This window comes from Halichondria panicea, chromosome 6 (assembly GCF_963675165.1).
Source record: "Halichondria panicea chromosome 6, odHalPani1.1, whole genome shotgun sequence".
NCBI classification, from domain to species: Eukaryota; Metazoa; Porifera; class Demospongiae; order Suberitida; family Halichondriidae; genus Halichondria; species Halichondria panicea.
The window spans coordinates 5,670,129-5,693,769 of record NC_087382.1 but is presented as its reverse complement, the minus strand read 5'-3'; the positions used below and the strand labels follow the sequence as shown (position 1 = coordinate 5,693,769).

At 39.5% G+C, this 23,641-nt stretch overlaps 4 protein-coding genes across 5 annotated transcripts; 3 read left to right on the top strand and 1 right to left on the bottom strand.

Annotated features, from left to right (window-relative positions):
* The first annotated feature begins 63 nt into the window (after positions 1-63).
* On the top strand, positions 64-8,657 carry LOC135337279 (uncharacterized). Of its 2 annotated transcripts, XM_064533192.1 has the most exons (18): positions 64-1,440; positions 1,566-1,643; positions 1,786-1,878; positions 2,136-2,315; positions 2,570-2,698; positions 2,792-2,892; positions 3,103-3,245; positions 3,333-3,511; positions 3,713-3,801; positions 3,983-4,041; positions 4,511-4,745; positions 5,031-5,130; positions 5,199-5,242; positions 5,373-5,636; positions 6,036-6,139; positions 7,519-7,672; positions 7,977-8,074; positions 8,369-8,657. In XM_064533192.1, the coding sequence occupies exons 2-18, from the start codon at positions 1,597-1,599 to the stop codon at positions 8,390-8,392; spliced, it is 2,043 nt and encodes a 680-aa protein (XP_064389262.1). In that variant the 5' UTR covers positions 64-1,440; positions 1,566-1,596; the 3' UTR covers positions 8,393-8,657. The 2 variants fall into 2 exon arrangements, with proteins under 2 accessions (XP_064389262.1, XP_064389263.1); XM_064533193.1 differs by lacking the exon at positions 64-1,440 and having other exon boundaries at positions 1,485-1,643; positions 5,382-5,636.
* A 143-nt stretch (positions 8,658-8,800) lies between these two features.
* Positions 8,801-15,620, top strand: LOC135337280 (uncharacterized). The gene is made up of 18 exons (XM_064533194.1): positions 8,801-8,961; positions 9,181-9,285; positions 9,465-9,620; positions 9,873-9,992; positions 10,639-10,736; positions 11,053-11,136; positions 11,965-12,011; positions 12,190-12,377; positions 12,694-12,815; positions 12,933-12,991; positions 13,126-13,345; positions 13,571-13,670; positions 13,908-13,936; positions 14,104-14,265; positions 14,358-14,461; positions 14,675-14,828; positions 15,178-15,275; positions 15,485-15,620. The coding sequence occupies exons 1-18, from the start codon at positions 8,906-8,908 to the stop codon at positions 15,518-15,520; spliced, it is 1,938 nt and encodes a 645-aa protein (XP_064389264.1). The 5' UTR covers positions 8,801-8,905; the 3' UTR covers positions 15,521-15,620.
* Positions 15,621-16,205: 585 nt separating this feature from the next.
* Positions 16,206-19,712, top strand: LOC135337282 (uncharacterized). Its single transcript, XM_064533196.1, has 14 exons — positions 16,206-16,409; positions 16,802-16,918; positions 17,032-17,196; positions 17,274-17,399; positions 17,492-17,589; positions 17,690-17,788; positions 18,021-18,100; positions 18,206-18,372; positions 18,419-18,516; positions 18,577-18,635; positions 18,705-18,927; positions 19,103-19,202; positions 19,261-19,295; positions 19,566-19,712. Exons 1-14 carry the CDS (start codon positions 16,330-16,332, stop codon positions 19,574-19,576), a joined length of 1,458 nt encoding a protein of 485 aa, XP_064389266.1. The 5' UTR covers positions 16,206-16,329; the 3' UTR covers positions 19,577-19,712.
* A 2,100-nt stretch (positions 19,713-21,812) lies between these two features.
* Positions 21,813-23,581, bottom strand: LOC135336756 (uncharacterized). Its single transcript, XM_064532601.1, has one exon. The coding sequence runs from the start codon at positions 23,473-23,475 to the stop codon at positions 22,054-22,056; it is 1,422 nt and encodes a 473-aa protein (XP_064388671.1). The 5' UTR covers positions 23,476-23,581; the 3' UTR covers positions 21,813-22,053.
* Positions 23,582-23,641: the final 60 nt, after the last annotated feature.

Sequence of the window (23,641 nt, the reverse complement as noted above, 5' to 3'; positions counted from 1 at the left end):
GACCACAATAGGGGGGTGCATGACTCAGCTGCATGAGCAAAGGAATTTGTAATGTTTTGGTTAACATACATTTGTGGTCATGAGGGTATGAAATAGGTCTTCTCTTCTGCTGAAATCTACTTTACTTCTGACATTATTACCACTGAATGGAGATTTCATCAATGGCACAATTGTTTTAATTGTTTTACATCAAAAGATACATTAATTGATGTGCTAGACCTTAGCCGACAAATTTGCTTGAGTTCCATCGCTAAGTGAAAAAGCACCTAAAAACCTCGAAAATTCCAGTTTGTGTACATATGTAAACTTACGAAATCATGCATATGTTAGATAAACTATTCAAGAATGTTGTGCCACAGTTCCCTTACCTTAGCCGACAACAATTGGTATTTTCCATCGCTAAGCGATTGTCCACTATAAAACATTTTTGCTCTTATAACCACCACATACCTACCACCTTTGATTTGTATGGAAGCGATTTTGGGTAGAGTATTCTTTTATCTACACAATGGTATCAGCAACATTTCTTAGAAATGTTCCCATCAAAAGATATTCACATTAATTATGTACCAATAGCTACCAGCAAATTTGCGGTTTTTTTTACTCTCTAGGCTGCAAGCACTTTAGCATTTCATTAATTTTGGTGAATATGTTCATGCAAACTGGAGGTCTTGAAGTTTTAAGATGTACCCTTGTGAAAGTTAAAATGCAGGAGGAAAAGAATACTGGAGATGATGAACATATATGGGAGATTTTAAAAACAAGGAGCTGATCTGCATATGAGATTCGAGGACCTAACAATTCCTTATGGGTGCTGCATGTACTGAGGTTTGAGAACAGAGTTTTCATTATTGATAGACAAAATATTGTGCAACAAAGGTATTCATAATGTGTTCAATAAGTGTCCATAAATTATATATACCTGCATGTACACATTAATATGTATAATATGTGCTCATACTGTAAATAGTAGTTAGCCATGCAGCTTCAGGGATGTAAGCTTTGTTCATATACGTTAGATGGTGATGGAGTAATTGACAAGTTCAGTGGCCCACGTGTACAGCTGTGTTGTGATGATGTAATTATTGCAATCTCAAATTATTATAGAGAAGTATAATTATATATGTACGTTGAGCTTCTTATTATTATTCATTTCACTGGTCCAGGAATTTTTTGGATCAATAATTAACCACAAATGCAAGACGTGGCGCCCACAATCGTATATAATAACCTCACGTTCTAATGCTGTCCATGCATTTCATATATATATAGGGAGAGCATCATACTTCACTTGTATACACACGCATGATGCACATTACCCATGCACGTATGCACCCACACACTTATACATTGTGACACGCATGCACACACACACTATACAGGTTTGGTAATTGGTGGTAGTTGGAGAATATGCTTATACTTGAAAGGTTCCATCCCAGAGTGAGAAGGCCAACAATTATCAATGAATGGCATCTCTATAATTAGTAGCTGTTGCATGGGTATAAATAGTCTACATGCATCCTGTATTTTATTTAGCTTGCCTTCACACCCATTAATAATTATAGGTTACTATAAGTCTTCACTGATTCTACCAGGATGAAAGTTTGGATACAGCTGATTGCTCTCAGCAGTATTTTGTCAATGTGAGTGTGCTAGAATCTAATAATCGTATAATGACATCGTGTAGATATAGCTTAAGCCCATATATAACTATTGACATAGCTATCTTATTCTAGCACTCACTTTATGCATGGGATATCTAGTTATTTGCTTACCTATATACAGAGGTGCTGAGGGTATCAGTAACTGTCTTGCTCACCGCGTTGACCTTGTGCCGTGCAACTTCAGAAACACAAATACCCCTATTCCCGGCATCGAGTAAGTAAATCTTAGCGTCACTAGAAGATTATAATCTTATACACTTATATATACTTCATCAATGCTCAATTATGTCACCTTGCAGGCGTATTATTTTTAAATGAGGACACAACTTGAGTATGCTACATTAAGTTTCAATGTGGTAGAACTTGATAAATAATGACATATATATGCAATATATCGTAATGATATTTTTTATAGCCTAAATATAATAGGCTGCTTAATGTTGAATAGTTACTCCATAATTATATGCACAGTCAATACGGCATCTACACCACGCGCATTGAGAATGGTCCAGGCCCGACTCCGGGTCCTCCAGTATGCGTATGTGATATTCATAGGAGAAACCACCAGATTAAAGACGTGGATATAATAGGAGGTGATTCAAGAGTTAAATTGATCTACTCTCCAGGGATAGAACTGGAGCCTCAAGAACCGTAAGTCCAATTATAGCATTAATTCTGAGTAGATCTAGAGTGTATCTATATAATTATATGGAGCCTTTTTACTACTTTTGTGGCTGTTATTGGGATTGCTGTATCAAATTTAATGTATGTTGCTTATCAAACCACAATAAATGTGTAGTATACTTAGAGAAAGAGGTGGTAGCTTTTCTATATGATTATGTGTGCTATAAATGATAATACTATTGTCAATCAGTTTGAAGTTGTTGTTTGGTATGTTACTGTAGTTACGGGAATCAACTTTACGTGCGGTACAACATTGTGTGTCCGGATGGATACAACACTGCATATTTCAACATCACGTTTTTGGATTTGGAGCCAGAAAACTGCTTTAATCCAAACCTCAATCAAAATCAGTAAGTTTGTTTCCAGGATCACACTCATAAATTGGTCGTAGCGAGCACAAAAAGTGCTGACTGACATTCATGCGTGATAATTCCTCTGTATAGGTGTAGAGATTACATCAGAGTGACAAGGCTGGGTGGATTAGGAGGTGTGACGGAAAGCTGCGGATCTGAGGGGGGGCAAAACGTTGAACAATTGGACAGTGGTGAGAACATTAATTGCTAATTGCTTACACAGATCTTTATTTTAATATACATCAGGACAGCTATATACGTTAATCCTTTGCATGGTATGAAGAGTAGCTATAATTATATATAGGGCCAGATTTAAAGTAGTTCATTATGCAGGAACCTTAGCTATACCAATTAATGTTTATTAATTTTGTTATCACTTCTTGCGTGGAATGTTATACTAGGAAATCTGGAAATTCTGTTTCGAACGAGTGACACGGGGAGACAGTCTGGTTTCCGTGGCATTGTTGTATGTCTCGACTCCACGGGAGCTGTTCCTAGTGGTGGCACTGGAAGAAGAAGAAGAAGAAGAGATCTCGAAGATTTTGTGAGGAATTCAGGAGATCAGTGGCTATTATATCTTGTATTGAAGCTGTATGCTTTGTGATAATTATTATTATTAATCACAATGCAGGAGAACGATTGGAAAAAAAGACTGGAGACATTGAAAATGATGAAGGATAAAAAAATTGGAAGATTTCGAAGACAAGGAGCTGAGCTGAGATTTGAGGACCTAACAATTCCTTTTGGCGCTACATTGACGTTTGAGAACAGAGTTTTCACAATTGATGGGCAAAATATTGTGCGACGAAGGTATTAGTGTACAAAAATAAGTCTCAATAATTATTATTATACCTGTATATAAATTATACACAACCATTTGCCCTATACCCACATTATTATGTTATAATTATGCTCACTCAGTTCATGTAAATACTTTTCTCTGCAATAGCTGCTTCCAACATTTTATGTAATGTAGAATGTAGTATGAAACACCTGTGCTTGACCATGCAGCTTCAGTGATGTCCTCTTTGTGCATACGTTTGATGGTGATGGAGTAATTGACGAGTTCAGAGAAACTGCTCCCAACTTCAGTGGCCCAGGTATACAGCTGTGTTGTGATGATCTATTATGCAATCTTCATTTATCCTAACATTCAAATACTGTCCATTTGGAGAATCATAATTTATGATCAGTTGTATAAACTCACGTACACACACATGACTCAAGATCACATATGCACCCACCCACCCATGCACACATACATTGTGACACACACTATAGGTTTTCTTGTGGTTGTTGGAGAACATGTTTACTTCGCAATGTTCCTGATTGATCCCAGGGTAAGAAGCCAACGCGTATATGAATTGTATTTGTTGTTATCAGGGCCTGAAGCTGCATTTTTATGGGCTCTGTTATGGAGACTGTAAATTCCACCATTATTGATACCAAAACAGCTCTTCCATTTTGGTGTTTCCTGCGTTGTGTGCTCTCACTTGGTGGCACTAGTCCTACTAAGTGCATTAGCAGTGTGAATCAAAGGCTTTGCTAACTGTCAACATATGATATATACATAAGTCCCTTGAATGCTAAGGGTACCAATTAATTTGTTTTGCCTTTACTTATTATATAGAAAGGCAACTTACTGAATTTATAAAGCAAGGACTCACACTGAGCGCATGATTCATTTTATTTTTGGTGTCTCATGGCATGAGACTAACTGGCACATTACAGGTCTTACAGTTGCTGAACTTAGATATAGCTTTGTTTCATTAATAAGTGACGTTCATTGTATTACTTGATGACATTCAGGGCATGCTTCCAGCCAATGAAGACGAGAGACGTATTATTAATCAACTGAGCACATCTTTATTCGACAACTTCAATTTAGAAGATGATGTGGAACGATTGTGTGACGAGCTACTAGATCCACCGCCAATCAATTTTGAGGAGCTTCTGTCAGGCATTGTATTTCCCACCTCTCCCATCACTGAGACTGAGCCTCCAGAATGTCCGTCACCAGGGAACATCACCCCCGACCTTTGCAGTGAGTCATTCGGTAGAGTTGTACAAAACAATTCTGTCGATATTCCAAGCCAATTGTTCTTTACATACGCAATCTACCTACGCATTGCAAAGGTTTTTCATGATTTCAGTGACAAGTAAATAAGACCTAAGTTGTATGGCATCGTTATAATAATTATAGTGAGAAAGTGGTGTGTATATCACCTATAATTTGTGACTGTTACAGCATTAACTATATAAAGCTGACTTTCTGTACTCGAGTGTACTGTTGTATGACTGTGTTAGTAGTCTGTATTATGCTTAATAGACTTTACTGATGCTGATCTATTCCTGGTGCTCAACAGTACAGAAGCTACCAACTTGGTCATCAGGCAACTAGTCGACGTTATCATGGCCTGTACTGACCGGTAAGGACATACTTTATAACCATAGCTTATTATGATTATCCCTCTCTCTATCTCGTATACACTCATAGATCTGAACCTGGGAGGATTGACAATCTGCGTGCTACATTGTCTCGTAAGTCCTCCCCCTTCACTTAAAATGTATGACCATACACACTGTCAGTGTCAGTTGTTCACTCTAAGCTACAGCCTATAAGTTTTTGTAATCTTGTTTTTATCCGTACTTGAAAGTTTTTAAATCCCAGCTTCTGCAGCACCCACGTCTACTCCTCCCTTTATGTCTACTCCTCCCCTCACGTCCACTCCTCTCCTCACGTCCACTCCTCCCCTCACGTCCACTCCTCCCCTCACATCCACTCCTCCGTCAGAGGGCCTGATGATATTTTGCTCAATCACACCGGTTAATGTGAGCGTAATTGGCGTAAACTGTGCGTCTAATCGGCTTGGAGAGGCTGATGAAGTGATTGTAATATCTGAATGTTTTCTGGATGGACTGGAGTCTAACTTCTGTTAGTTCCATTAGCGCATGTGTGAAGTGAATGTTGTGAGATATGAATATTATAGGTAAAGATCATTAACCTACAAGATGAATTATGTAAAACCAGAGATGTAACAACCATGTGCTAAAGATCTTTAGCTAGCTAGAACAGTCACACAGTCCACTCTGGACACAGTCAAGACACTCAGGAGCACCTGCATTGTTACTATGTTTAGTGTGTCTGTTTGAGTGCTTCCATAATTTTCCATGTGACCATGCACTGGGTGGTAAGCAGCATGAAGCTTATACTATACACCCCCCCGTCATGAGCCGACCTTACTGCTTACGTTTTAATGTGTTTTGTACATAGATCTAGATCTATTTTGCAACTTTTGATCTGCCTTAGCAAAATCTCTTGACCCTCCCCCAGGTCGGTACCCCAGGTTCACGATTCCTCTGGTGGGAGCGGGCATTATGCTTGGAAGCCACAGACTGGATCTGACGTTTTTAGATGGGTTTGGATTTGAAAACAAGGTGAGATTACGTACATGCATGGTACTGACCTGGAGATAACAATAAAAATCATGCATTTAGGGCCCCAGGCCGCACTTCTTGAGAGTGGGCCTAGTATCGACTGCTTACGCATGCGCTAACCATCTGAGGGTATCTGGGGGCTTGGATAACAATGTATATGCTCAGTAAAACAATGGCATGACAACGAACGGAATGGATTGTAGAAAGTAGATAGATAGCTCGATTGAAGGTTTCTAGCCCATCTAAATCTAATAGCATTCTGATAGCTACCCTTAGCCTGCTATGCTAACAGACTCACAGCCTGCAACAGTGTGGATGACAATCGTCTGAACAGAGTGAAAGCTAACAATAGCCGTATGGACAGCTTCCATTCAACTCGAAATGTGTGCCTATATATAATTAAGTTTCTGGCTCATTATTGCTTCTAGCGTGACTATTATGCTACCTGGGTATTTTTAATAATATTTACTACTAGTATGGAGTGCTACAATCGTTTGCAGTACATCTTTTGGCTTAGCTAGGATAGCTACTATAATTATCTTTCCATGCACACATTTCCTCCGTAATTAAAACATTATAATACGTGTCGAACCTCCTCTGAGCCTTGCATGGGTCTCAGATGTGGAGGTCTGTTGTCCAGGTTAATAATATCAAATGCTTTTGCTGGGTTTTCCATATCCTTTGTGGTTTTGAGTTCAATCCCTCTCATCTCTCATCTTTTGCAGTTATAGACTCTCTGTGTTGTAAGTGTGCATAATTAAAGTGTGTCTTTTCCTGTTACTCATAAAGCAAAAGTAGAAAATAATGTTGACCTCAGAGCCTATCATGTGGTCCCAGGTACACTCTATATGGTTGATTATATGTTTTCTCTACACAGGGTGGTTGACTGTAGTTTAAAATGTGGAAGTATCAACCATGACCACTAATTGCATTATTAGAAAGAAACACACAGTACATGCATGGTTGTGGTTGACTGTACTTCAACGTTTAACTGTAATAAGGTTTCGGCTTGACTATAAGTTGCTTATGTCATAATTATGTGCACAGTTAAAGCGGCTAGTCAGAATGCTCAGCTGACCTAGTAGCTGCTAGATAGGGCAGCCCATGCAGTCACATGATTGACTATTGTAGTACATTCAAGTGTCTAACATTAATTTGTGTCCATTCTTTACTCCTTTCACAGATTATTCACACATTCATAGTTTTGAGTTAATTTTCGAGGGTCAAATTTTTCCGCAGATTGGCTGGTTTTGTGAATAGCCAGTTTTTGTAGCGGACTTGTATGTATAATTATCCATTTCGCACTTGGTTAAAATCCACGCCCTCGAAAAAATACCTCTATACGACACATTCTTAATTTGCTCTTGTCTTGCTACTAGGCAACGGTAACTTTTATCGCTCCATTTGCTGTGACCTGTGACTTGTCGCTACCTCTAGAGGGCGGACAAGCGTCTGTCACCTGCAACTCCAACACCAATGCTGACATATTCTCCACTAGCTGTATCGTGGATAGGTTTGAAGAGAATCAGTTTTGTGAGTGCTCAAAATAGCAGTATAAAACTATACCTATTATAGTCCTTTAAATATTGAATTTAAATATCATGTTTTAGAGCTCTTTTTAAGAGTCGTGGAATGTATCTTCTCGTTTTGCTCTATATATTCAAGCTAGCTCAATATAATATCTGAACACAACATGACTGTGACAGAACTCTTCAAGAGCTACAGTGTGAATCGTTTCTTTTGTCTCAATTTTGAATACCATCGATTAGCAACTCTTTGTTTATGCTAAAATGGCCAATTGCAGATACAAATTAAACATAATTTTGTTTACATGCAGGTGGCTACCCTAATTTCTCATTTGATATGACAGTATACGAGCGAGGCACCCACACGTTGAATATCGGGTTTGGTTCCTCGGGTCAGATGTTTGCTGAGGTAAATTTCAATAATTATTTAGACATTTTGCTTGCTCTCCTCCTTTTTCCTGTAAATTTATCCTTGCTTTCATTTTATCCCCACTTCCCTAAATCTAGGTGAAATGTTCTTTGTACTACAATGATGTATCTTGACTTGTCATGTATATCTCTTGAATATTAAAGTAATCCAAGGAAATCGCAAGCTAGTGTTTGATTCCCTTCAACTCATAGAGTCGAGTTTATATGCAGTACTAGTGTTATGCGTGTTTGTCTGTGCTAACTATAAATTCTACCTATTCTTGTACATTTACAGGTTTTACTGAACTTCACAGTATAAAGGTATGAAGGATATTTTTGAACGATGACCCTTTGCAGTCAGTGAGACGAATTGTAGAATAAATTACACATGTTAACAGTCATAATCATTGTGCCATCATTACGTAATGTTATGTTAATGCTTCATCATCATCATAATGCAACTAACTTGTTTACTGCTGTGTCTACTTACTTCCATCTATGGCTCTATTAGAAGGAAGCAGTATTACCCTATGAAAATTAAAGTCAAAACTCTGTATGGCGTAAACGTTTGCAGGGGTGTAAGTGTTGCAGACATCCTGGACTCTGGGCCAGCATCCTATTGCAGTATTTGCAGGGGAAACCACAAGCCTTGTTAGTGCTCTTAATGTGGTTGTTGTGGCTTATAGTCAACCACATCCAATGCAATATGGTGCAATGCACTATCTGAGTACCAAACATTAATTGTAGCATGCCAGTGCCTATAAAAGCTCAGTCTATAAGCTCAATACTATCAATTTTTAGATTCCATTAATACTCCAATTTTTAGTGCAGAATGAGAGTATTTGTAGGAGGCCTATGGCTATGCTTGCTGGTTGCTGCTCTATGTTGGTGAGTTTATAATTATAGGTTAAGCGTTGAGTTTTGTAAAGGTATACTGTACATTAAATGTGCAAGTGTTATAAATGTATTTGTGTCTTGCTTCTATTATATACTGCATTTGTGAGTTTTCAATCCAACTCCAAGTAAGGCTTTATGTAAGTGGTTCAGTAACTATACACAATCATGCTGGTACTAGCTGCAACATATTTATTGTTCTCCCAACTATAGTCTCCAGAGAGTGGAGGGTCAATTGCAATCTTGTGCGCTGAACAGAATTGACGTGAATCCATGCAGCTTCAGACACACTGCGACCACAGACATGCCCGAGGAAAAGTAAGAGTTATTTTGTAACTCTATAAAATCAGTTGACTAGATTCTTTGCCTATGTGGTTGTTGCTCTGTAATAATTGCTGTGTTTCCAAGTCCAGAATATACGTGCCTGTATATACATGTGCCTATATACACTGCACTTCGAACTATGCTATACTTATTACTCTCTATAACACTTGCAGTGAATATGGAATATACAGCACAAGGATATTGGCCGGTCCGACATGTTCCATTCGCCGCAGAAACCATCAGGTGAAGGACATCCAAGTCCTCGGTGGTGACCCTCGACAAAAGTTTCTCTTCTCACCTGGTTTCGAGATTGATGATGAACCTGAAAGGTAATTTGTGGAATATGTAGAATTTATCGAATTAAGTTTGCACTCAGTATAGCTCGATCATGCATGCTGTGTTGTTTGCATTCTGCTCTAACATAACTAGAAGTGTGTCGAGTGAATTATTGATTTGGCCAGAAAACAAGTTCGCTAATTAATTGCAAACAAATGTGGTGTCTGATATCTGGACATGCATTTACATATAATTGAAATGACATCTCAGGGGATCTAATTTTATCTCCCTGCTCTGATTTGCAGCTATGGCAATCAGATGATTGTCATGTACAATGTCAACTGCCCCCCTAATCACGATGCATTCTTCAACATCACCGAGATCATTATGGAGGAACCAAATTGCCCTGTCGGAACACAGGAAAGGTAAGTTAATTGTCAATTACCATGTCGAAGATGAGCTTATGTGAGAATATTCACATGACTTAAGTTATACACGTCTTTAACTCAAACGTATATGCCTCTGTCGTACATGTACAATAACTCCTATACCTTTTTGAGAGTGCAAAGTCAATTAAAATATCAACAACAAAAAAACATGATTTTTTTATAGTTATCTGACACTTCACTTGGGTCTGTGTCGAATCTCCTTAGATTAATTGTTACAATTATCTCTCTCCTGCATGGTTTTCCATTAGTGCAGCTGTAGCGCCATATTGGGTTTCGAGTTTCCATGTAAAAAAACTCAAAGCTAACCATAAATTTATGGACTCCCACCTCCACATTTTTGTAATGTAGTATGGTGCATGTCCTAAACTCTGGCAATGAGATAATGCATTAACACAAATGACTGTTTTTTTCATGATGAGGCTATAATACAATGTAACCGGTAATCCAGGTTCCTAGTTAATTATACAACCTATATACAGGACATTGTGAACCTACTATCAGTAAGTATCCGATCTTGCATATGTAAAGATGATATAACACTATTATAGCCATGCAACATTAATTGTGCATACATAGTTTGTATAGTATTGCACTTATCGTTGTTATTGTTATTGTTATGCAGATGTGTGGATTATGTACAAGTGGTACCCAGTGGAAGCTTCGGACGTTCAGAGAGTTGTGGCAGTGACCCCGGGATGAATTCTGAGCTCCTCATTCCAGGTTAGGAGACTCAACGTCTCTCGCTAATAATTGTATCTACAGTAGTGAGCATAATTATTATTATTTTATCGATCCTACTGCAGTGAGTACAATACCTGCTGATGTAGTCACTTCTGTCCCTATTTCTAGAGTGGAAGAGTGTTGAATGCCTGATTTTCAGTAATATAGATTAAGGCATGTAACTGCTTACACACATTGCACTCTCTGTCCTGTACCCCTCCCCCGTTCATTTTCCTATAGAGAAACAGTTCGTGCTGTATTCATATACACACTACATGTATACAGTTATAATGGTTATTGTGCCACGTACATGTAGGTGTTTTTCAAGTCATCTTTCGTACCAGTAGCAACAGACGGTTCCCGGGTTTCAAAGCCACAGTCACCTGTCTGGATAGAAGCGGTGAGTGTTGCTAAGATGCTTGTATGTGCACAATATAGGCACCATGTGTCCGGTCAGAATCTACGAAGAACCAAGGCCTTGGATAGGCCTAATTCTATCTTTTATTGAGTGTCTCTAGAAGGTGTCGATGTCCATCGTTATGTTTGCTACTTACACGAGAGTGCTATCCCTGACGGACTGTTTACTTGCAAAATTGAAAGCAAATCTTGCATTACTTAATTTTAATTGAATTATGCATGAGAACGTAGACACATATTGTGTACAGTAAAGGTTATGGTTATTGATAATATTTACATTCTTTTACTCGTGTTGAGGCTCTGCCCTGTGGCCACACAGGAATCGTGCATCAGTGGCCATCCCCTGCATGTGCATATGTGTCAACACCAGTGTTTATGTACACAACAGAGTCCATAGAAATGGCAGCACCTACATTTGCTGCCATGGTGATTATGCAATCTACACTAACAAAGACTATTCTATTGTGTGGGCGTATAGGTGCAAATCGGTTTCTTTCAACCATTTTTGGTTAAGCTGCTACTTCCTGGTTTTGTAATCTCACTTCCTGGTTTTGTCTAGGCCTGTTAGATTATGGGATGCATGAGTGATGTACCTACTACGTGTACCTAGTATGTAATAGCAATATTGTTGTCTACGTAGCTAATATGGACTGTCTGCGTATGTGATGATCTAGTTGTGAGGGAGTATAATGTTGCGTTCTTGTTACTGAGTAAGCCAACTAACTACCTAACTACAAATTTATTAATTGCTGAATTCTGTTATTGCTGTCTGCTCTGCACATTAATTAGGATCTTATATTTCCATGTACAGCTAATACTGGCAGACGAAAGAGAAGTACTGACCAAGTTGAATATTTTGTGAGTTTTTAATTGCCCATTAACAATTAGTTGACTACCATTAGTGTGTTCTGGTTGTTTATTTTGTCTTCTGCTTTCATTGGATCTAATAGTTCAATAGTTTTTTCTCTATCTGTTTGCGTTCTATGTTACATGAAAAGATCAATATTTAACATCTTCCCATTTGACCCCTCTTCAGGAGACCAGTCTACAAAGTGACAAAGAGTATGTACAAAGTTTTACAGACTACTACAGACAAACTGGCTACCTTGCACTGTATCAACGATGGTATCCATGGCTGTTTAGGATCCAAACCATTATCATTCAGTTCGAAGGCAGCTTCACTTATGCCAACAACCAATTGACCATCTCACCAGGACCAAACCAGTAAGCTTGACAAGTAGGGTAAACACTAAAGTATATTTGTATCCGCATTCAACAACACTATGATTTTCTATTTTCTATCTCACTGCTTCACGAATTGACCAAGCACATACATTGTATATATCTAACTATGGGATATGCTTTTGGCAGTTACACTGTTATCACTTAGCGTCTTTAAATGTATTCGCAACCACAGTCTCACTGCATTGCTCTGATCTCACTAGACATTGGTAATCGCAGCCCTTTGCTGCACTACCATTAAAAGCCAATGCTGTACAGTACATGCAGTTACAGTCATATATGTACCTCTGCTATGCAGGGACGTGATTGAAAGTGAGCAGGTCTTTGCACTCAAAGTACTCGACCCCAACAGCAACTTCAAGATTTTCAAACGATCCGCCCGGGACAGAAAATGGAAACAGATTGTGTTTGAAGGAGCAGGTAAGACAGTACATGCAGTGCTTATAATTATAGGAAAGGGTATCGGAAGTAGTAATGGTTTTTCACCCGATGACCCTCTCTGTTGAGTGGATTTAAGTATTGACCATTCTTCTGTAGGTACTCTAATTGTGGTTGGCTGTAATGCGTTCTACAAGCAGTTTATTGTGAATCCCAGGGTAAGTCAAGACATCATAATTATGCTATATATATTGCACACACTCAGTGTACAGTATTATAAGAAAATGATGCCTCTTGTGAGAGCTACAATACTGACCCATCTTAACCGATTTCCTCCCTCCTCCCCCCATAGGGCATACTACCTCTAACTGAGGAGCAGAGATTCCTTTTGTACGACCTAACCACGGCCTTCTTTGAACAATCACTGGAGAATCCCGAGGAGCGTCTGTGTGATGAGGTGCTCAACCCGCCACCCTTTGACCTTCTCAATCTCCCCGTCAATGATACGGATGACGATAATGTCACTCTATCACAGTGTCCAAGACCAACCAACATTGCCAATAGGACGTGCAGTAAGTGGAGGTTGTTAATTCTAAAACATCAGTATATGGTATAGCATTTTCATTTTTCCTTGCCAGTCCATAATTTGATCCCTCCTCATGCTATATAGATTTTTATGATCTGTAAATACTCTAATACCTAAGTGTTCCCATGCATACACCATGAACATTTGGTATTGTGTGCGTATCTGTGTGTCTCACACAATTTCATTGATACTCCCTCCCCTTCGCCCTTAGACTATAGCGACGAGAGACTACTCATGGCCTTGGATAACATTGACTCCCCCAACCTCTTAGTGAGTACTGTGGTCGATGTACTGCTCTCGTGCACACGCAGGTGAGGGCAACCAGCTGGACGTAATTAGTGCTAGCATAGATGTGTTTTGAGGGCATGCAGCTGTTAGGTGTATGGCTAAAGTTGAAAGCATTGTGTTTGGTTGTACAAAGTCTGCCAGTACTAATATACATGTACCAGTATAGTGACGTGCCAATCACAAATCAAAAGCACTATAATAATTATAGTCACACAATTATTGGCTGAAGTTACTATTGCATGTGTTCCTCTTCCCCTCAGAGAGATGCCAGGGAGAATAGAGACTCTATGTGAGTTACAAGGAATTAAGAATAGTACATCTAGTTCATTGTATGTAGCTTTCATTAGGGATTGGATTTCTTGAAAGTTCATATTTGTTTTTTCTAAAACCGTGGTTACAGTAGTTGAGTAATTCAATAGTTTGCTTTTTTATTTGGTATCTGGCTGATATATGCAGTGAACTCCCAGTTGGACGCCAGCTGTACTATTATGCCAGAAGGTACAGGAGGAGCATCATCTTTCTTCGTCACGTGTACCTCCAACAGGGACACTGTGAGGGTCATTGGGTGCAGAACCATTGAACCAACGAGTGGAGCCACTATTCCACTCGACCGATTCTGTGAGCAAACGGGAGTAATTAACTAGTGCGATAAAGTCGGAATAACAGTGGGCGTATATATTTTACGCTGAATGTTCTCTATTCTCATACAGGTCGATTCCCCAGTTTCACATTCCCGGTTCTGGAGACGGGAATACGCCCTGGAGCCCAGGAACTGACTCTAGACCTAGTGGACTCTACTGGGCTATCTACCACTGTAAGTGTATACAATAAGAGTGTGTGACTGACTGTAGGCATGCATAAAATTGTGGCTAATGTGTGTAGGTCTAAACTAATACCATAGAAATCTAGTTTCAGTAGTGCATTGAAAGTGAATCACAACAGTAGCTAATGTTGATTTAGGGTAAAATCATCGACAGTTTCTGACACTATTGTCTCCTCCACACACACCACACATACACCCACACAGGAGGTGGTTGAGTTTATTGCTCCCTTTTTCGTCAACTGCTCTTCACGATTTAATCTGGTTCCTCGCGTCAACATCACCTGTTCGTCCAATCAGATTGCAGAAAGGTTAACTGTCCGGGAGTGTCTTCTAGATGGAACAACACCTCTTCGACAATGTGAGTATACCCTAATAAAAAAAAAATTATCACAGATGATTTGCGGTATAGCTATATACTCACGGATTCCTTGCCTCTGGTTTTTGAGCTACATAGCTGTAGCTAATGTGTCCCTCATTATTTCGACATTGCTTTATTCTGTGCATATTAAGCCATGCACAAGGCAGCCAAATGAGTTCTCCACTGCATGAGTTCAACACAATTATGTGTAACAGGATACCTCTCTATGTAATTAGTACAGCCTCTATAAATTATGTTGGTCTACCCAAGGTTTACCACAATACATGTATTCCTATAGCTATAACTATATAGTCATAATCCCCACTCTTGCACACATAACCACATGCAGGTGCCTTCCCGATGTTCATGATTAGTACCGTTGAGTTATCTAGAGGCAGACACACTGTAGGCATTGTGTTCAATGACGGGACATTCGGAGATGTTGAGGTAGGTGGGATTTGAGTGTTTACACTTATAGCTAAATCAGAAGCCTTTTATTGAGTACCGATTTGATGAATGTAGCCACAGTGTGGTCACATCTATATTTATTTTGTGTTCACCCTCTAAACGATGCATGGTAATGTACGTACATGTGCATTGTAAGTTACCTACTGCAACTATAATTATTGTTTACAATATTATTTCTGTTTATGCAGCTGACCGTTGGCTTTATTGTACCAGGACTGTTATGAGTAAGCTGCTACAATTAAACATTTTCTAGCTCTAATGTATATAGCTATATCTGTGCATGTACTTAAGTAATTTTAATTTGTGTTCTTTTTGAAACCCTTATACCAGTATAAGTGTACTAGTGTGTCTGATCGTACACGTAATTTGGTAGATTGAAATCTGGGTGGATATCCATTGCAATCGCATAACCATAAACCATTTATAAGGTGACCACAATAGGGGAGTGCATGACTCAGCTGCATGAGCAGAGGAATTTGGTTACCATACATTGTGGTCATGAGGGTATGAAATAGGGCTTCTCTTCTGCTGAAATCTACTTTACTTCTGACGTTATTACCACTGGTTGCTAATGGAGATTGCATCAATGGCAATCGTTTTAATGAGTGTTTATCTGTTCATGGCATCACATGTACAGTTTTCAGAGTAAATTACTATACCATTCGTTATGGCATTCAGCTTAGTATCTTATAATATACTTCTGTTTATAGAATGATGTACATAGACAATTAATTTTAGTAGATCTAGCCATTTGAAGTTGTGCTCTTGAAAATCAATTTCGATACTGTTTGCATGTACCATCTGTTTCTGGCCTCAACAAACAATCTCAAAGAGTATGCAAATTAGTGGCCAGCCAGAACACCTTCAGAGTGTGTGCTGTGGTTACAGCCATCTGTGCAAACTCTACACCACATTGAGGTTAACCAGCATAATTTTGTACACTGCTGTGTACTACATGCATTGATCAGTGTACAAGAGCAGCCCTGTGTATAGTCTACTTACTTGAGCCTGATAATCGAGTACATAGGTAGCTATGTTATGTAGTACAGCTGTCATGTTGAGGGGCACCATCTACTTCCTCGGCCTGCTGCTCGTGATTGTTTCTCAAGCTGGGTGAGTATCATAATAGGTAAATGTGTGTGTGATTGTATAATTATTATTACACTTGTTTTAGTCAGCAATAATTAAACTCTTAATTAACACGGACATGGACTAATCAGGGGAACTAAGTTTCGGCGTTTTGTTTGAAACGTGGCCTATGTCATAGTAGTCTATATCGCAGTTAGCCTTTTCTCCGGTATTATTGCAGAATCTGTACGGAAACACAATGTTGAGCATTGCGCTAATTGTAGTTCTTTATAATTATGAGAAATGCTCACACTTAACGTACCTCAGTATGTACGTACACATAATACATATAAGGAACGTGTAGCACCCTGCTTGACTGGTGTGTGCAAATATTCTACAAACTCCAGTATAATATATGAACATGTGCTCAATACCAGCCTAATTGAGGCCCAGAGCAGCTCGTATGGGGATCCAGCATACTGTCTGTTGAGTAGAGTGGACGAGTTTCCATGCACACCAAGAAGTCCCAGGAATACAAAAATGCCTAATGCAAAGTGAGCGTGTACTTATACAATACCTTGAACACTAAACAATCTACCGGTACACCAGGACTGAATACGGAATTGTACACATCCCTCATAAATTATTGTGATAATCTTATTCGTAGTGAGATCGGGAACTACACCACTCGAGTACAAGCGGGAAGTTCTGGGCGCCCCACATGCCAGATACGGAGAAGAGGACATCAGATTCAACCAATCCCAACACTTGGTGGAGATGAGAGGTTAAAGTTTATTTTCTCCCCGGGAATTAGACTTGATCCACCAGAAAAGTGAGACCCGTCTTAAGTTATTTTTATGAGCTACCCTGGTAGTTTAATATTGACTAATCATTTTGACCTAAATGCAGCTACGGCAACCAAAAGTATATTCTGTACAACATAAGTTGCCCAGCAGGACACCTGGCATTCTTCAACATGACCAAAATTCAATTGGAACCTCCTAACTGCTTGAATCAAAATCAAAATCGGATGGTGTAAGTGATAAGCTGTTATATAATGGCTAAGAGCACGTGTTGAGATGATTGCACTGTGTAGATTTATAATTTATACCTGCATGTCCATATAGGTGCCCGGATTATGTGCGCATAAACAGGACTGGTTTTGGTATTACTGAAGGTTGCGGAGCTACGTCAAATGTGGACATCCAGAATCAGCTGGAGCTAGGTAAAAATATGTACTGTTTTTTTAAAGTTGAGTTGTGTCCATTGTTTTAATATGTACCTCAACATGTTGTTGTGACAAGCGTCAATGTGTTTTTGTATAGGTGAAATAAGCATTTTGTTTAGAACCAGCCAGTCGACCAGAATGTCTGGATTTGAGGCCACTGTCATTTGCTTCAAACGTGAAGATGCTGATCAACCAGGTAAAAATTTGTCTCTAGCTTCTATAATTATTAAGCTCACTATAGCCCAACATCCTTTACTATACTTATAGCCTCATATATGCAAAGTCTTCATAGCATGCATGGGCTGGACCTGTGCTATATAGCAGGCCAACTTTTTTACACGCTGTTGTTAGTTATAATTAATATATGAGCAACTGCTATAATTATTATGCTAACGTGATTCTATTTCAATTTGCCTCTCTCACACTAGGATGCACTCGACCGGGGCAAAATGACACTGAAGTGACCACATCCAGTCCAGGTCGCAGGAGAAGGGACCTCGATGAGTTTGTGAGTATGCTTATTGAGTCTATAACAGTAATGAAAGTGTACCTTGGGATTCATTTGAGTTTTTATGTTATTGTAATTTTCATATTATATAATTATTATACACAGCACAGAACCTGGAAGAGACAGCTGGTTCGTATGCGTCGTCGCCGAAGAAGACAGGCCGAATTTTCTGTACGCTTCGAGAATTTCAATGTTCCATTTGGAGTCCGTGTGTTTTACGATACGGGGATACTGTCCTTTATGATTGAGGACGGAATGATGGAATTTAGAGAGTGAGTATTTTAGACACTTAATTATTTTAACAATTTTATTTTACAGACCAATTGATGGCATCATTTTCTTGAGCACTTTTGATTCAAACAGTAGTGCTCTATTTTTTCAAGGAAGTGCTCAGAATAGCATTTTCAGAGGACCAGGTAATAAAGTCAGTTCCCTATACCATAGTGTCATAATTAGATCGAATGTTACTCATGCAGGACCAATGTCGATTGTTGGAGCATATGCATACTTCCAACTATTTGCTATTGATCCAAGGGTGAGTTTTGTGCTCACGTAATTTTAAAAACTATCGCAAAGCAGACTTATAATGTTCATTTACTTACAGGGAATCATGCCTAATCCGGAAGAGATGGTTGCTATTGGCAATCTTACGGACGCACAGTATGCTCTGGTGACTGAAGACAACAGTACTCGACTGGGTGAAGAGGAACTGAATCCTGCGTGTGCTGATCCACTGGCAGACCTCAACGTGCTGCCCATCCCTGGGGTAACCCCAAGTCCAAACTGTGTACAGAGACAAAAGAGACAGGCAGACAATGTGCTACTCAGTATGTTCTATAAGATGACCATTAAACATGCATCTGTTTGCATGCTACTATTGTCTGGGTGCATGCATGTAGCAAATTCAACTATCGCAATCTACACTCATAACGCACCCATGCATGCAGCATTCATGTTTGGTCTCAGCGTGTATCTATTAGTTTCATTATATCTTCCATGCAGTGCTGGAGGACAGCGCTATACGGACTGCTATCGAGAACGAGAATGCTTGTAATCCAGTTCTCAGGACCTCAGCCAGAGCTACTATCAACTTAGTAGAGAAGTAAGATTCAACCTCTGTCCTAGTATATGCAATGTGTGAGCAATTTTTTCACTTGCAGAGAGAATCCTAGTCATCTAGCTGAACTGAGGGAAGGTATCACTACCATAGTTATTACTTTGTACATACCATAAAAATAATATAGCTATATACTGGCTTTTTCAAATGTCAAGACACTAGCTGGGGAATGAATTAATTTTATTGGGAGGTAAAAACTGGCTTGAGTGTATACTGCATGTTATAGATTAAAATTAATGTGTTCACTTTGAGCTTATTTATATTGATGCTTAACTTCAGTTGGTACACATAGGACTGTATGACCTTTATAAGAGGTTTCATTTAACGCTATAATATTATAACTTTCAGGCTCTACGTGACCATTGTCACCATTGTGTCCGCCGTATACTCAAGCAGAAGAAACTGTATATACTTTGTCGTGTGTGTGTATATTATGACTCTACCATTGTACGTGCACTTTCCATTATTGATTGTGCAAATAGAATGTTTTGCGAGCATTGATCACTTCGCAATAATCAAAACTTAGTACTGGTATAATGACCCACGATCCTTGCCAGAAAATATTTAGATCAAAGGGTCAACTTTCAGCTGATTTGGCTCATTTGCAAAGGTTTTTCACTCGCAAAATATTCTAGTAGATCTAATACGGTACAATGAAAATTATTGGGCAAAGGTTTTTCACTCGCAAAATATTCTAATACGGTACAATGAAAATTATGCTGAATATGGGGGCTCACAAAAAAGACGAGCTAATGTATATGTACAATGAACAAGAAGATATTTGAGAGAAAGCACATCGAGATGATTTGTATACCAATGGTGTGAGAGAAGAAAATGACCCTGATTACTACATCGCTCCTCCCATCATCAGACCAGCCACAAGCCACTGAAGGCCCGACCAGCTGAGAGAGCCTGTCCTGGCTCCCATCACCACAGAGGACTACAGGGGCGGATCCAGGAAAAATGAAAGGGGGGGGCTAGTAGAGAGGGGCGAAGCCCCGTACGAGGGTGGCAGAGCCACCCAGGGGGTGGGTGTGGGAGGGGGATCGCCAGAGGCGAAATTTTTGCTTTTTTACAATTTGCTCACACTTTTACCTTTGAACTGTCATATTAATAAGTGAATACTGAATATGAAAAAGTTAATCAAAAAACTCGTTCTAATCAACAAAAGGATGTGTACTGTAGATGTTACATCTACATTCATGCACTCTTGGTACTACATGAAAGAATCACAAAGCCTACCCAGACTGCACTGAGAGTGAGAGGAGGTAAGGCTGGTTCCTTGCAACTAGCTGAAAAAGTCTGAGATCTGCTCCATGTTGCAGCTCAACAGCATGCTTCACAAGGCCTAGGAAGAGAGGCCTGGGATATGATCGAGGCTACAAACATTGCACAAGGAGCTGACTCAGCAACAGCAATAGTTGACCTATGCACTTTTATATTAACTAGCTAGCTAGTATGTACGTCCAGCTAGCTAGCCTACACCCTTTATACTCTCAGTAGCTAGACTTGGCTGTTGTCTAGCATCTCTTAATTAAGTCAGTGAGTCTACATGCAGATGCATAAGTAACAAGGTTGGTGGCAAAATTGTTGTAACCTCAGACTAGCAATACATAGGTAGTTTTTTCAAAAGGGGGGGCTTCAGCCCCTCAAAATCACCCCTGGATCCGCCCCTGGACTACAGACAAGCCCACCCCCTTAGCCTCGATCCCAGGCCGAGTTTTCGCTTTTATAACGGTTAGGTAAACGTTATAAAAGCGAAAACTCGGCCTGGGATCGAGGCTAGCCCACCCCCTCCTCATGCTCTTGTTCAGTGACACAAACAGGATGCTTCATTCAAATCTCGATTTAGAAGTTCAATAAAATTAATGATGTCAGCCATGCAGTTATATGGCTGTTGAGATGCATAAAAACAGCATAGCAGATTATTGTAACACATTAACTAACAACACAGCTTCCTAGCAGATTTTTACGGAGGTCTGTTGGACTGTTGGACTGTATCATCTGAAATTTCTTCATCAAGCAATGGACTTCAGTACCTGAAAAATGCGGTGATCTTCTCTTTGATATAGCGCCAGATCGAGATGTTGTAAGAGTGCAGACAGACCATTTCTGTTAGGAAGAATTATGGCTGTACATCAAGTTAGAAATCCAGTTAATGCTACAATTCGAAACTGTGGTTTATGACTGAAAGTATACAATTAAGACTATAAGAAGCCCCCTCTTCACATTCTCCACACAAAATACTTTGCACTTTGATTATATAGGCACACTGTTACAGTATTCCCACTTTCATGTTTATAGTTGTCTTATTATTATTATACGGGCCAGTATAGTTCCATTCTTACCTCTACATGCACCAGTCTCATTATACTTTCTGCATGCCACAATATATTCCTCCTCCACTCCACTCCACACGTGTCATTGTGAACTTGAAACTTTGCTGTAGATACATACCACCTCCACTACACTATACACACTTGCAGGTAAATTCCTGGATTCCCTTAAGGTACATGGACAATTACGTAGGGGAGTATAGTCACATTCAAGCAACATGTAGCTAATGTGTTAACTTTTTTCGGTTTTATAATAATCTCAATTGACAAAAAGAACAGAAACATGTGCACAAAAAAAACATACAATGTTTTATATAGAACTAAGCCATAATAAGTAAAACACAAAGCGATGAGGTAATCATCAACATCTCATACATACCTAGTATACATTCAAGTTTGAAGTTACAACAGCTAGTACCATGTTTTTATTGTAAAAGCTATCTAGCAGATACAACAATAACATTAATGTTGTGTGACTGATATTGGCATGCCATTGATTTTCAGTTTTTCCATTTTCCACAACCAGGCTCATAGCCATTCCTGGATAATAGAGAACAAATTGACCAGAACATCTCTGGATTAATGAAAATAGCAGGGTCTCTGGAATACGAGTTCCTCCTGCCATTAATACCAACAACGGGCGCCATTTTCGTATTGTCTATCGATCGACCATTGATTACGAGAGGTCCACCGTATCCATCATACAGGCCTTGAAGCCCACAACTCAATACACTACCCACAGTACAGTCAACAAAATCCATTCTAGTCGAATCAGATCTCCAAGACCTTTGTAAGCGGTTAAAGTACCCATAAGCAGTCACTGCACTAGCTAACTTTTCTGAGCAAAAACTGAATGGAATCCAAACGGGCGACGAATGTGCTTCGTTGAAAACAATCACAGCCCAAGATCGACTCCAGTCATCAATTTCACTCTGGCTGAAATATGTTTGGGGAATGTACACTTCCTCCCACTCCATTCTTTGAAGGTATTGTTGTTCATTTCTTCCTCGCAGAAAATCTATTGTCTCTTTCCACCCTTGATTCAAGTACACTTCGTCGGTTCTTTGCCGGTATACTGGGATTCTACCACCATTATATCTTTTCCATTTTTGTCGCCAGAAACGATTGAAAACACAATGAGCCAGAGTTAGAGCATGATACGGTCCAACAAGAAAAGCCGTGCACCCATTGTCCAAACGACCAATTGCATACTCAGGATAGTCACTCACATTTATCACTTGTCGAGGAGTATTAGGCTCATCATATTCCGTAACATAGCTAGATTGTTTGCGTCTCTTGGCTTGGTTAATCGAATATATCGGGCCGTCAGAGGTGATATCGGTTCCTTGTGAACTAAAACAGTCGTCAGAACTACTCTGAGAAGATATTAGCTTGAACAATTCTCTTACATTCAAGGCATCAACAAAAACAGTATTTCCATTTCTTGAGTGCTTAACCCATCCGAGAGGGTGTCTGTGTTTCGTTTTTGATTCTTCCTGTTTGTCAATTGCACCTGATCCACTTCCAGATCCCGATTCCTGTTCTCCAGATCCCGATTCCAAATCACTCGGCTCCTCTGAGTCTCCCGATTCTAAGTCGCTATAAGCCGGCTCTGATCCACTTCCAGATCCCGATTCCTGTTCTCCAGATCCCGATTCCAAATCACTCGGCTCCTCTGAGTCTCCCGATTCTAAGTCGCTATAAGCCGGCTCTGATCCACTTCCAGATCCCGATTCCTGTTCTCCAGATCCCGATTCCAAATCACTCGGCTCCTCTGAGTCTCCCGATTCTGAGTCGCTATAAGCCGGCTCTGCCAATGTGTACGCTACTCTCGGCTCCTCAGGTTTCTTGTTGTCAATAGCAGCACATGTGCAGCTATATATGATGAGAGCCAAAACACACAGCAGAAATTTAGAGCACATGTTAAGTTATTATCCTCTATAGTAAGTAGTAATAGTTTGAGACTACTTTATACTGAGGTCATGAGAATTTCTCAGTACTATACCCGAACCAAAGGATGTAGGTAGACATAGTGTCACTGTGGGCACAATACGTGGCACACCTAATTATATTACACAGTTCATCAAA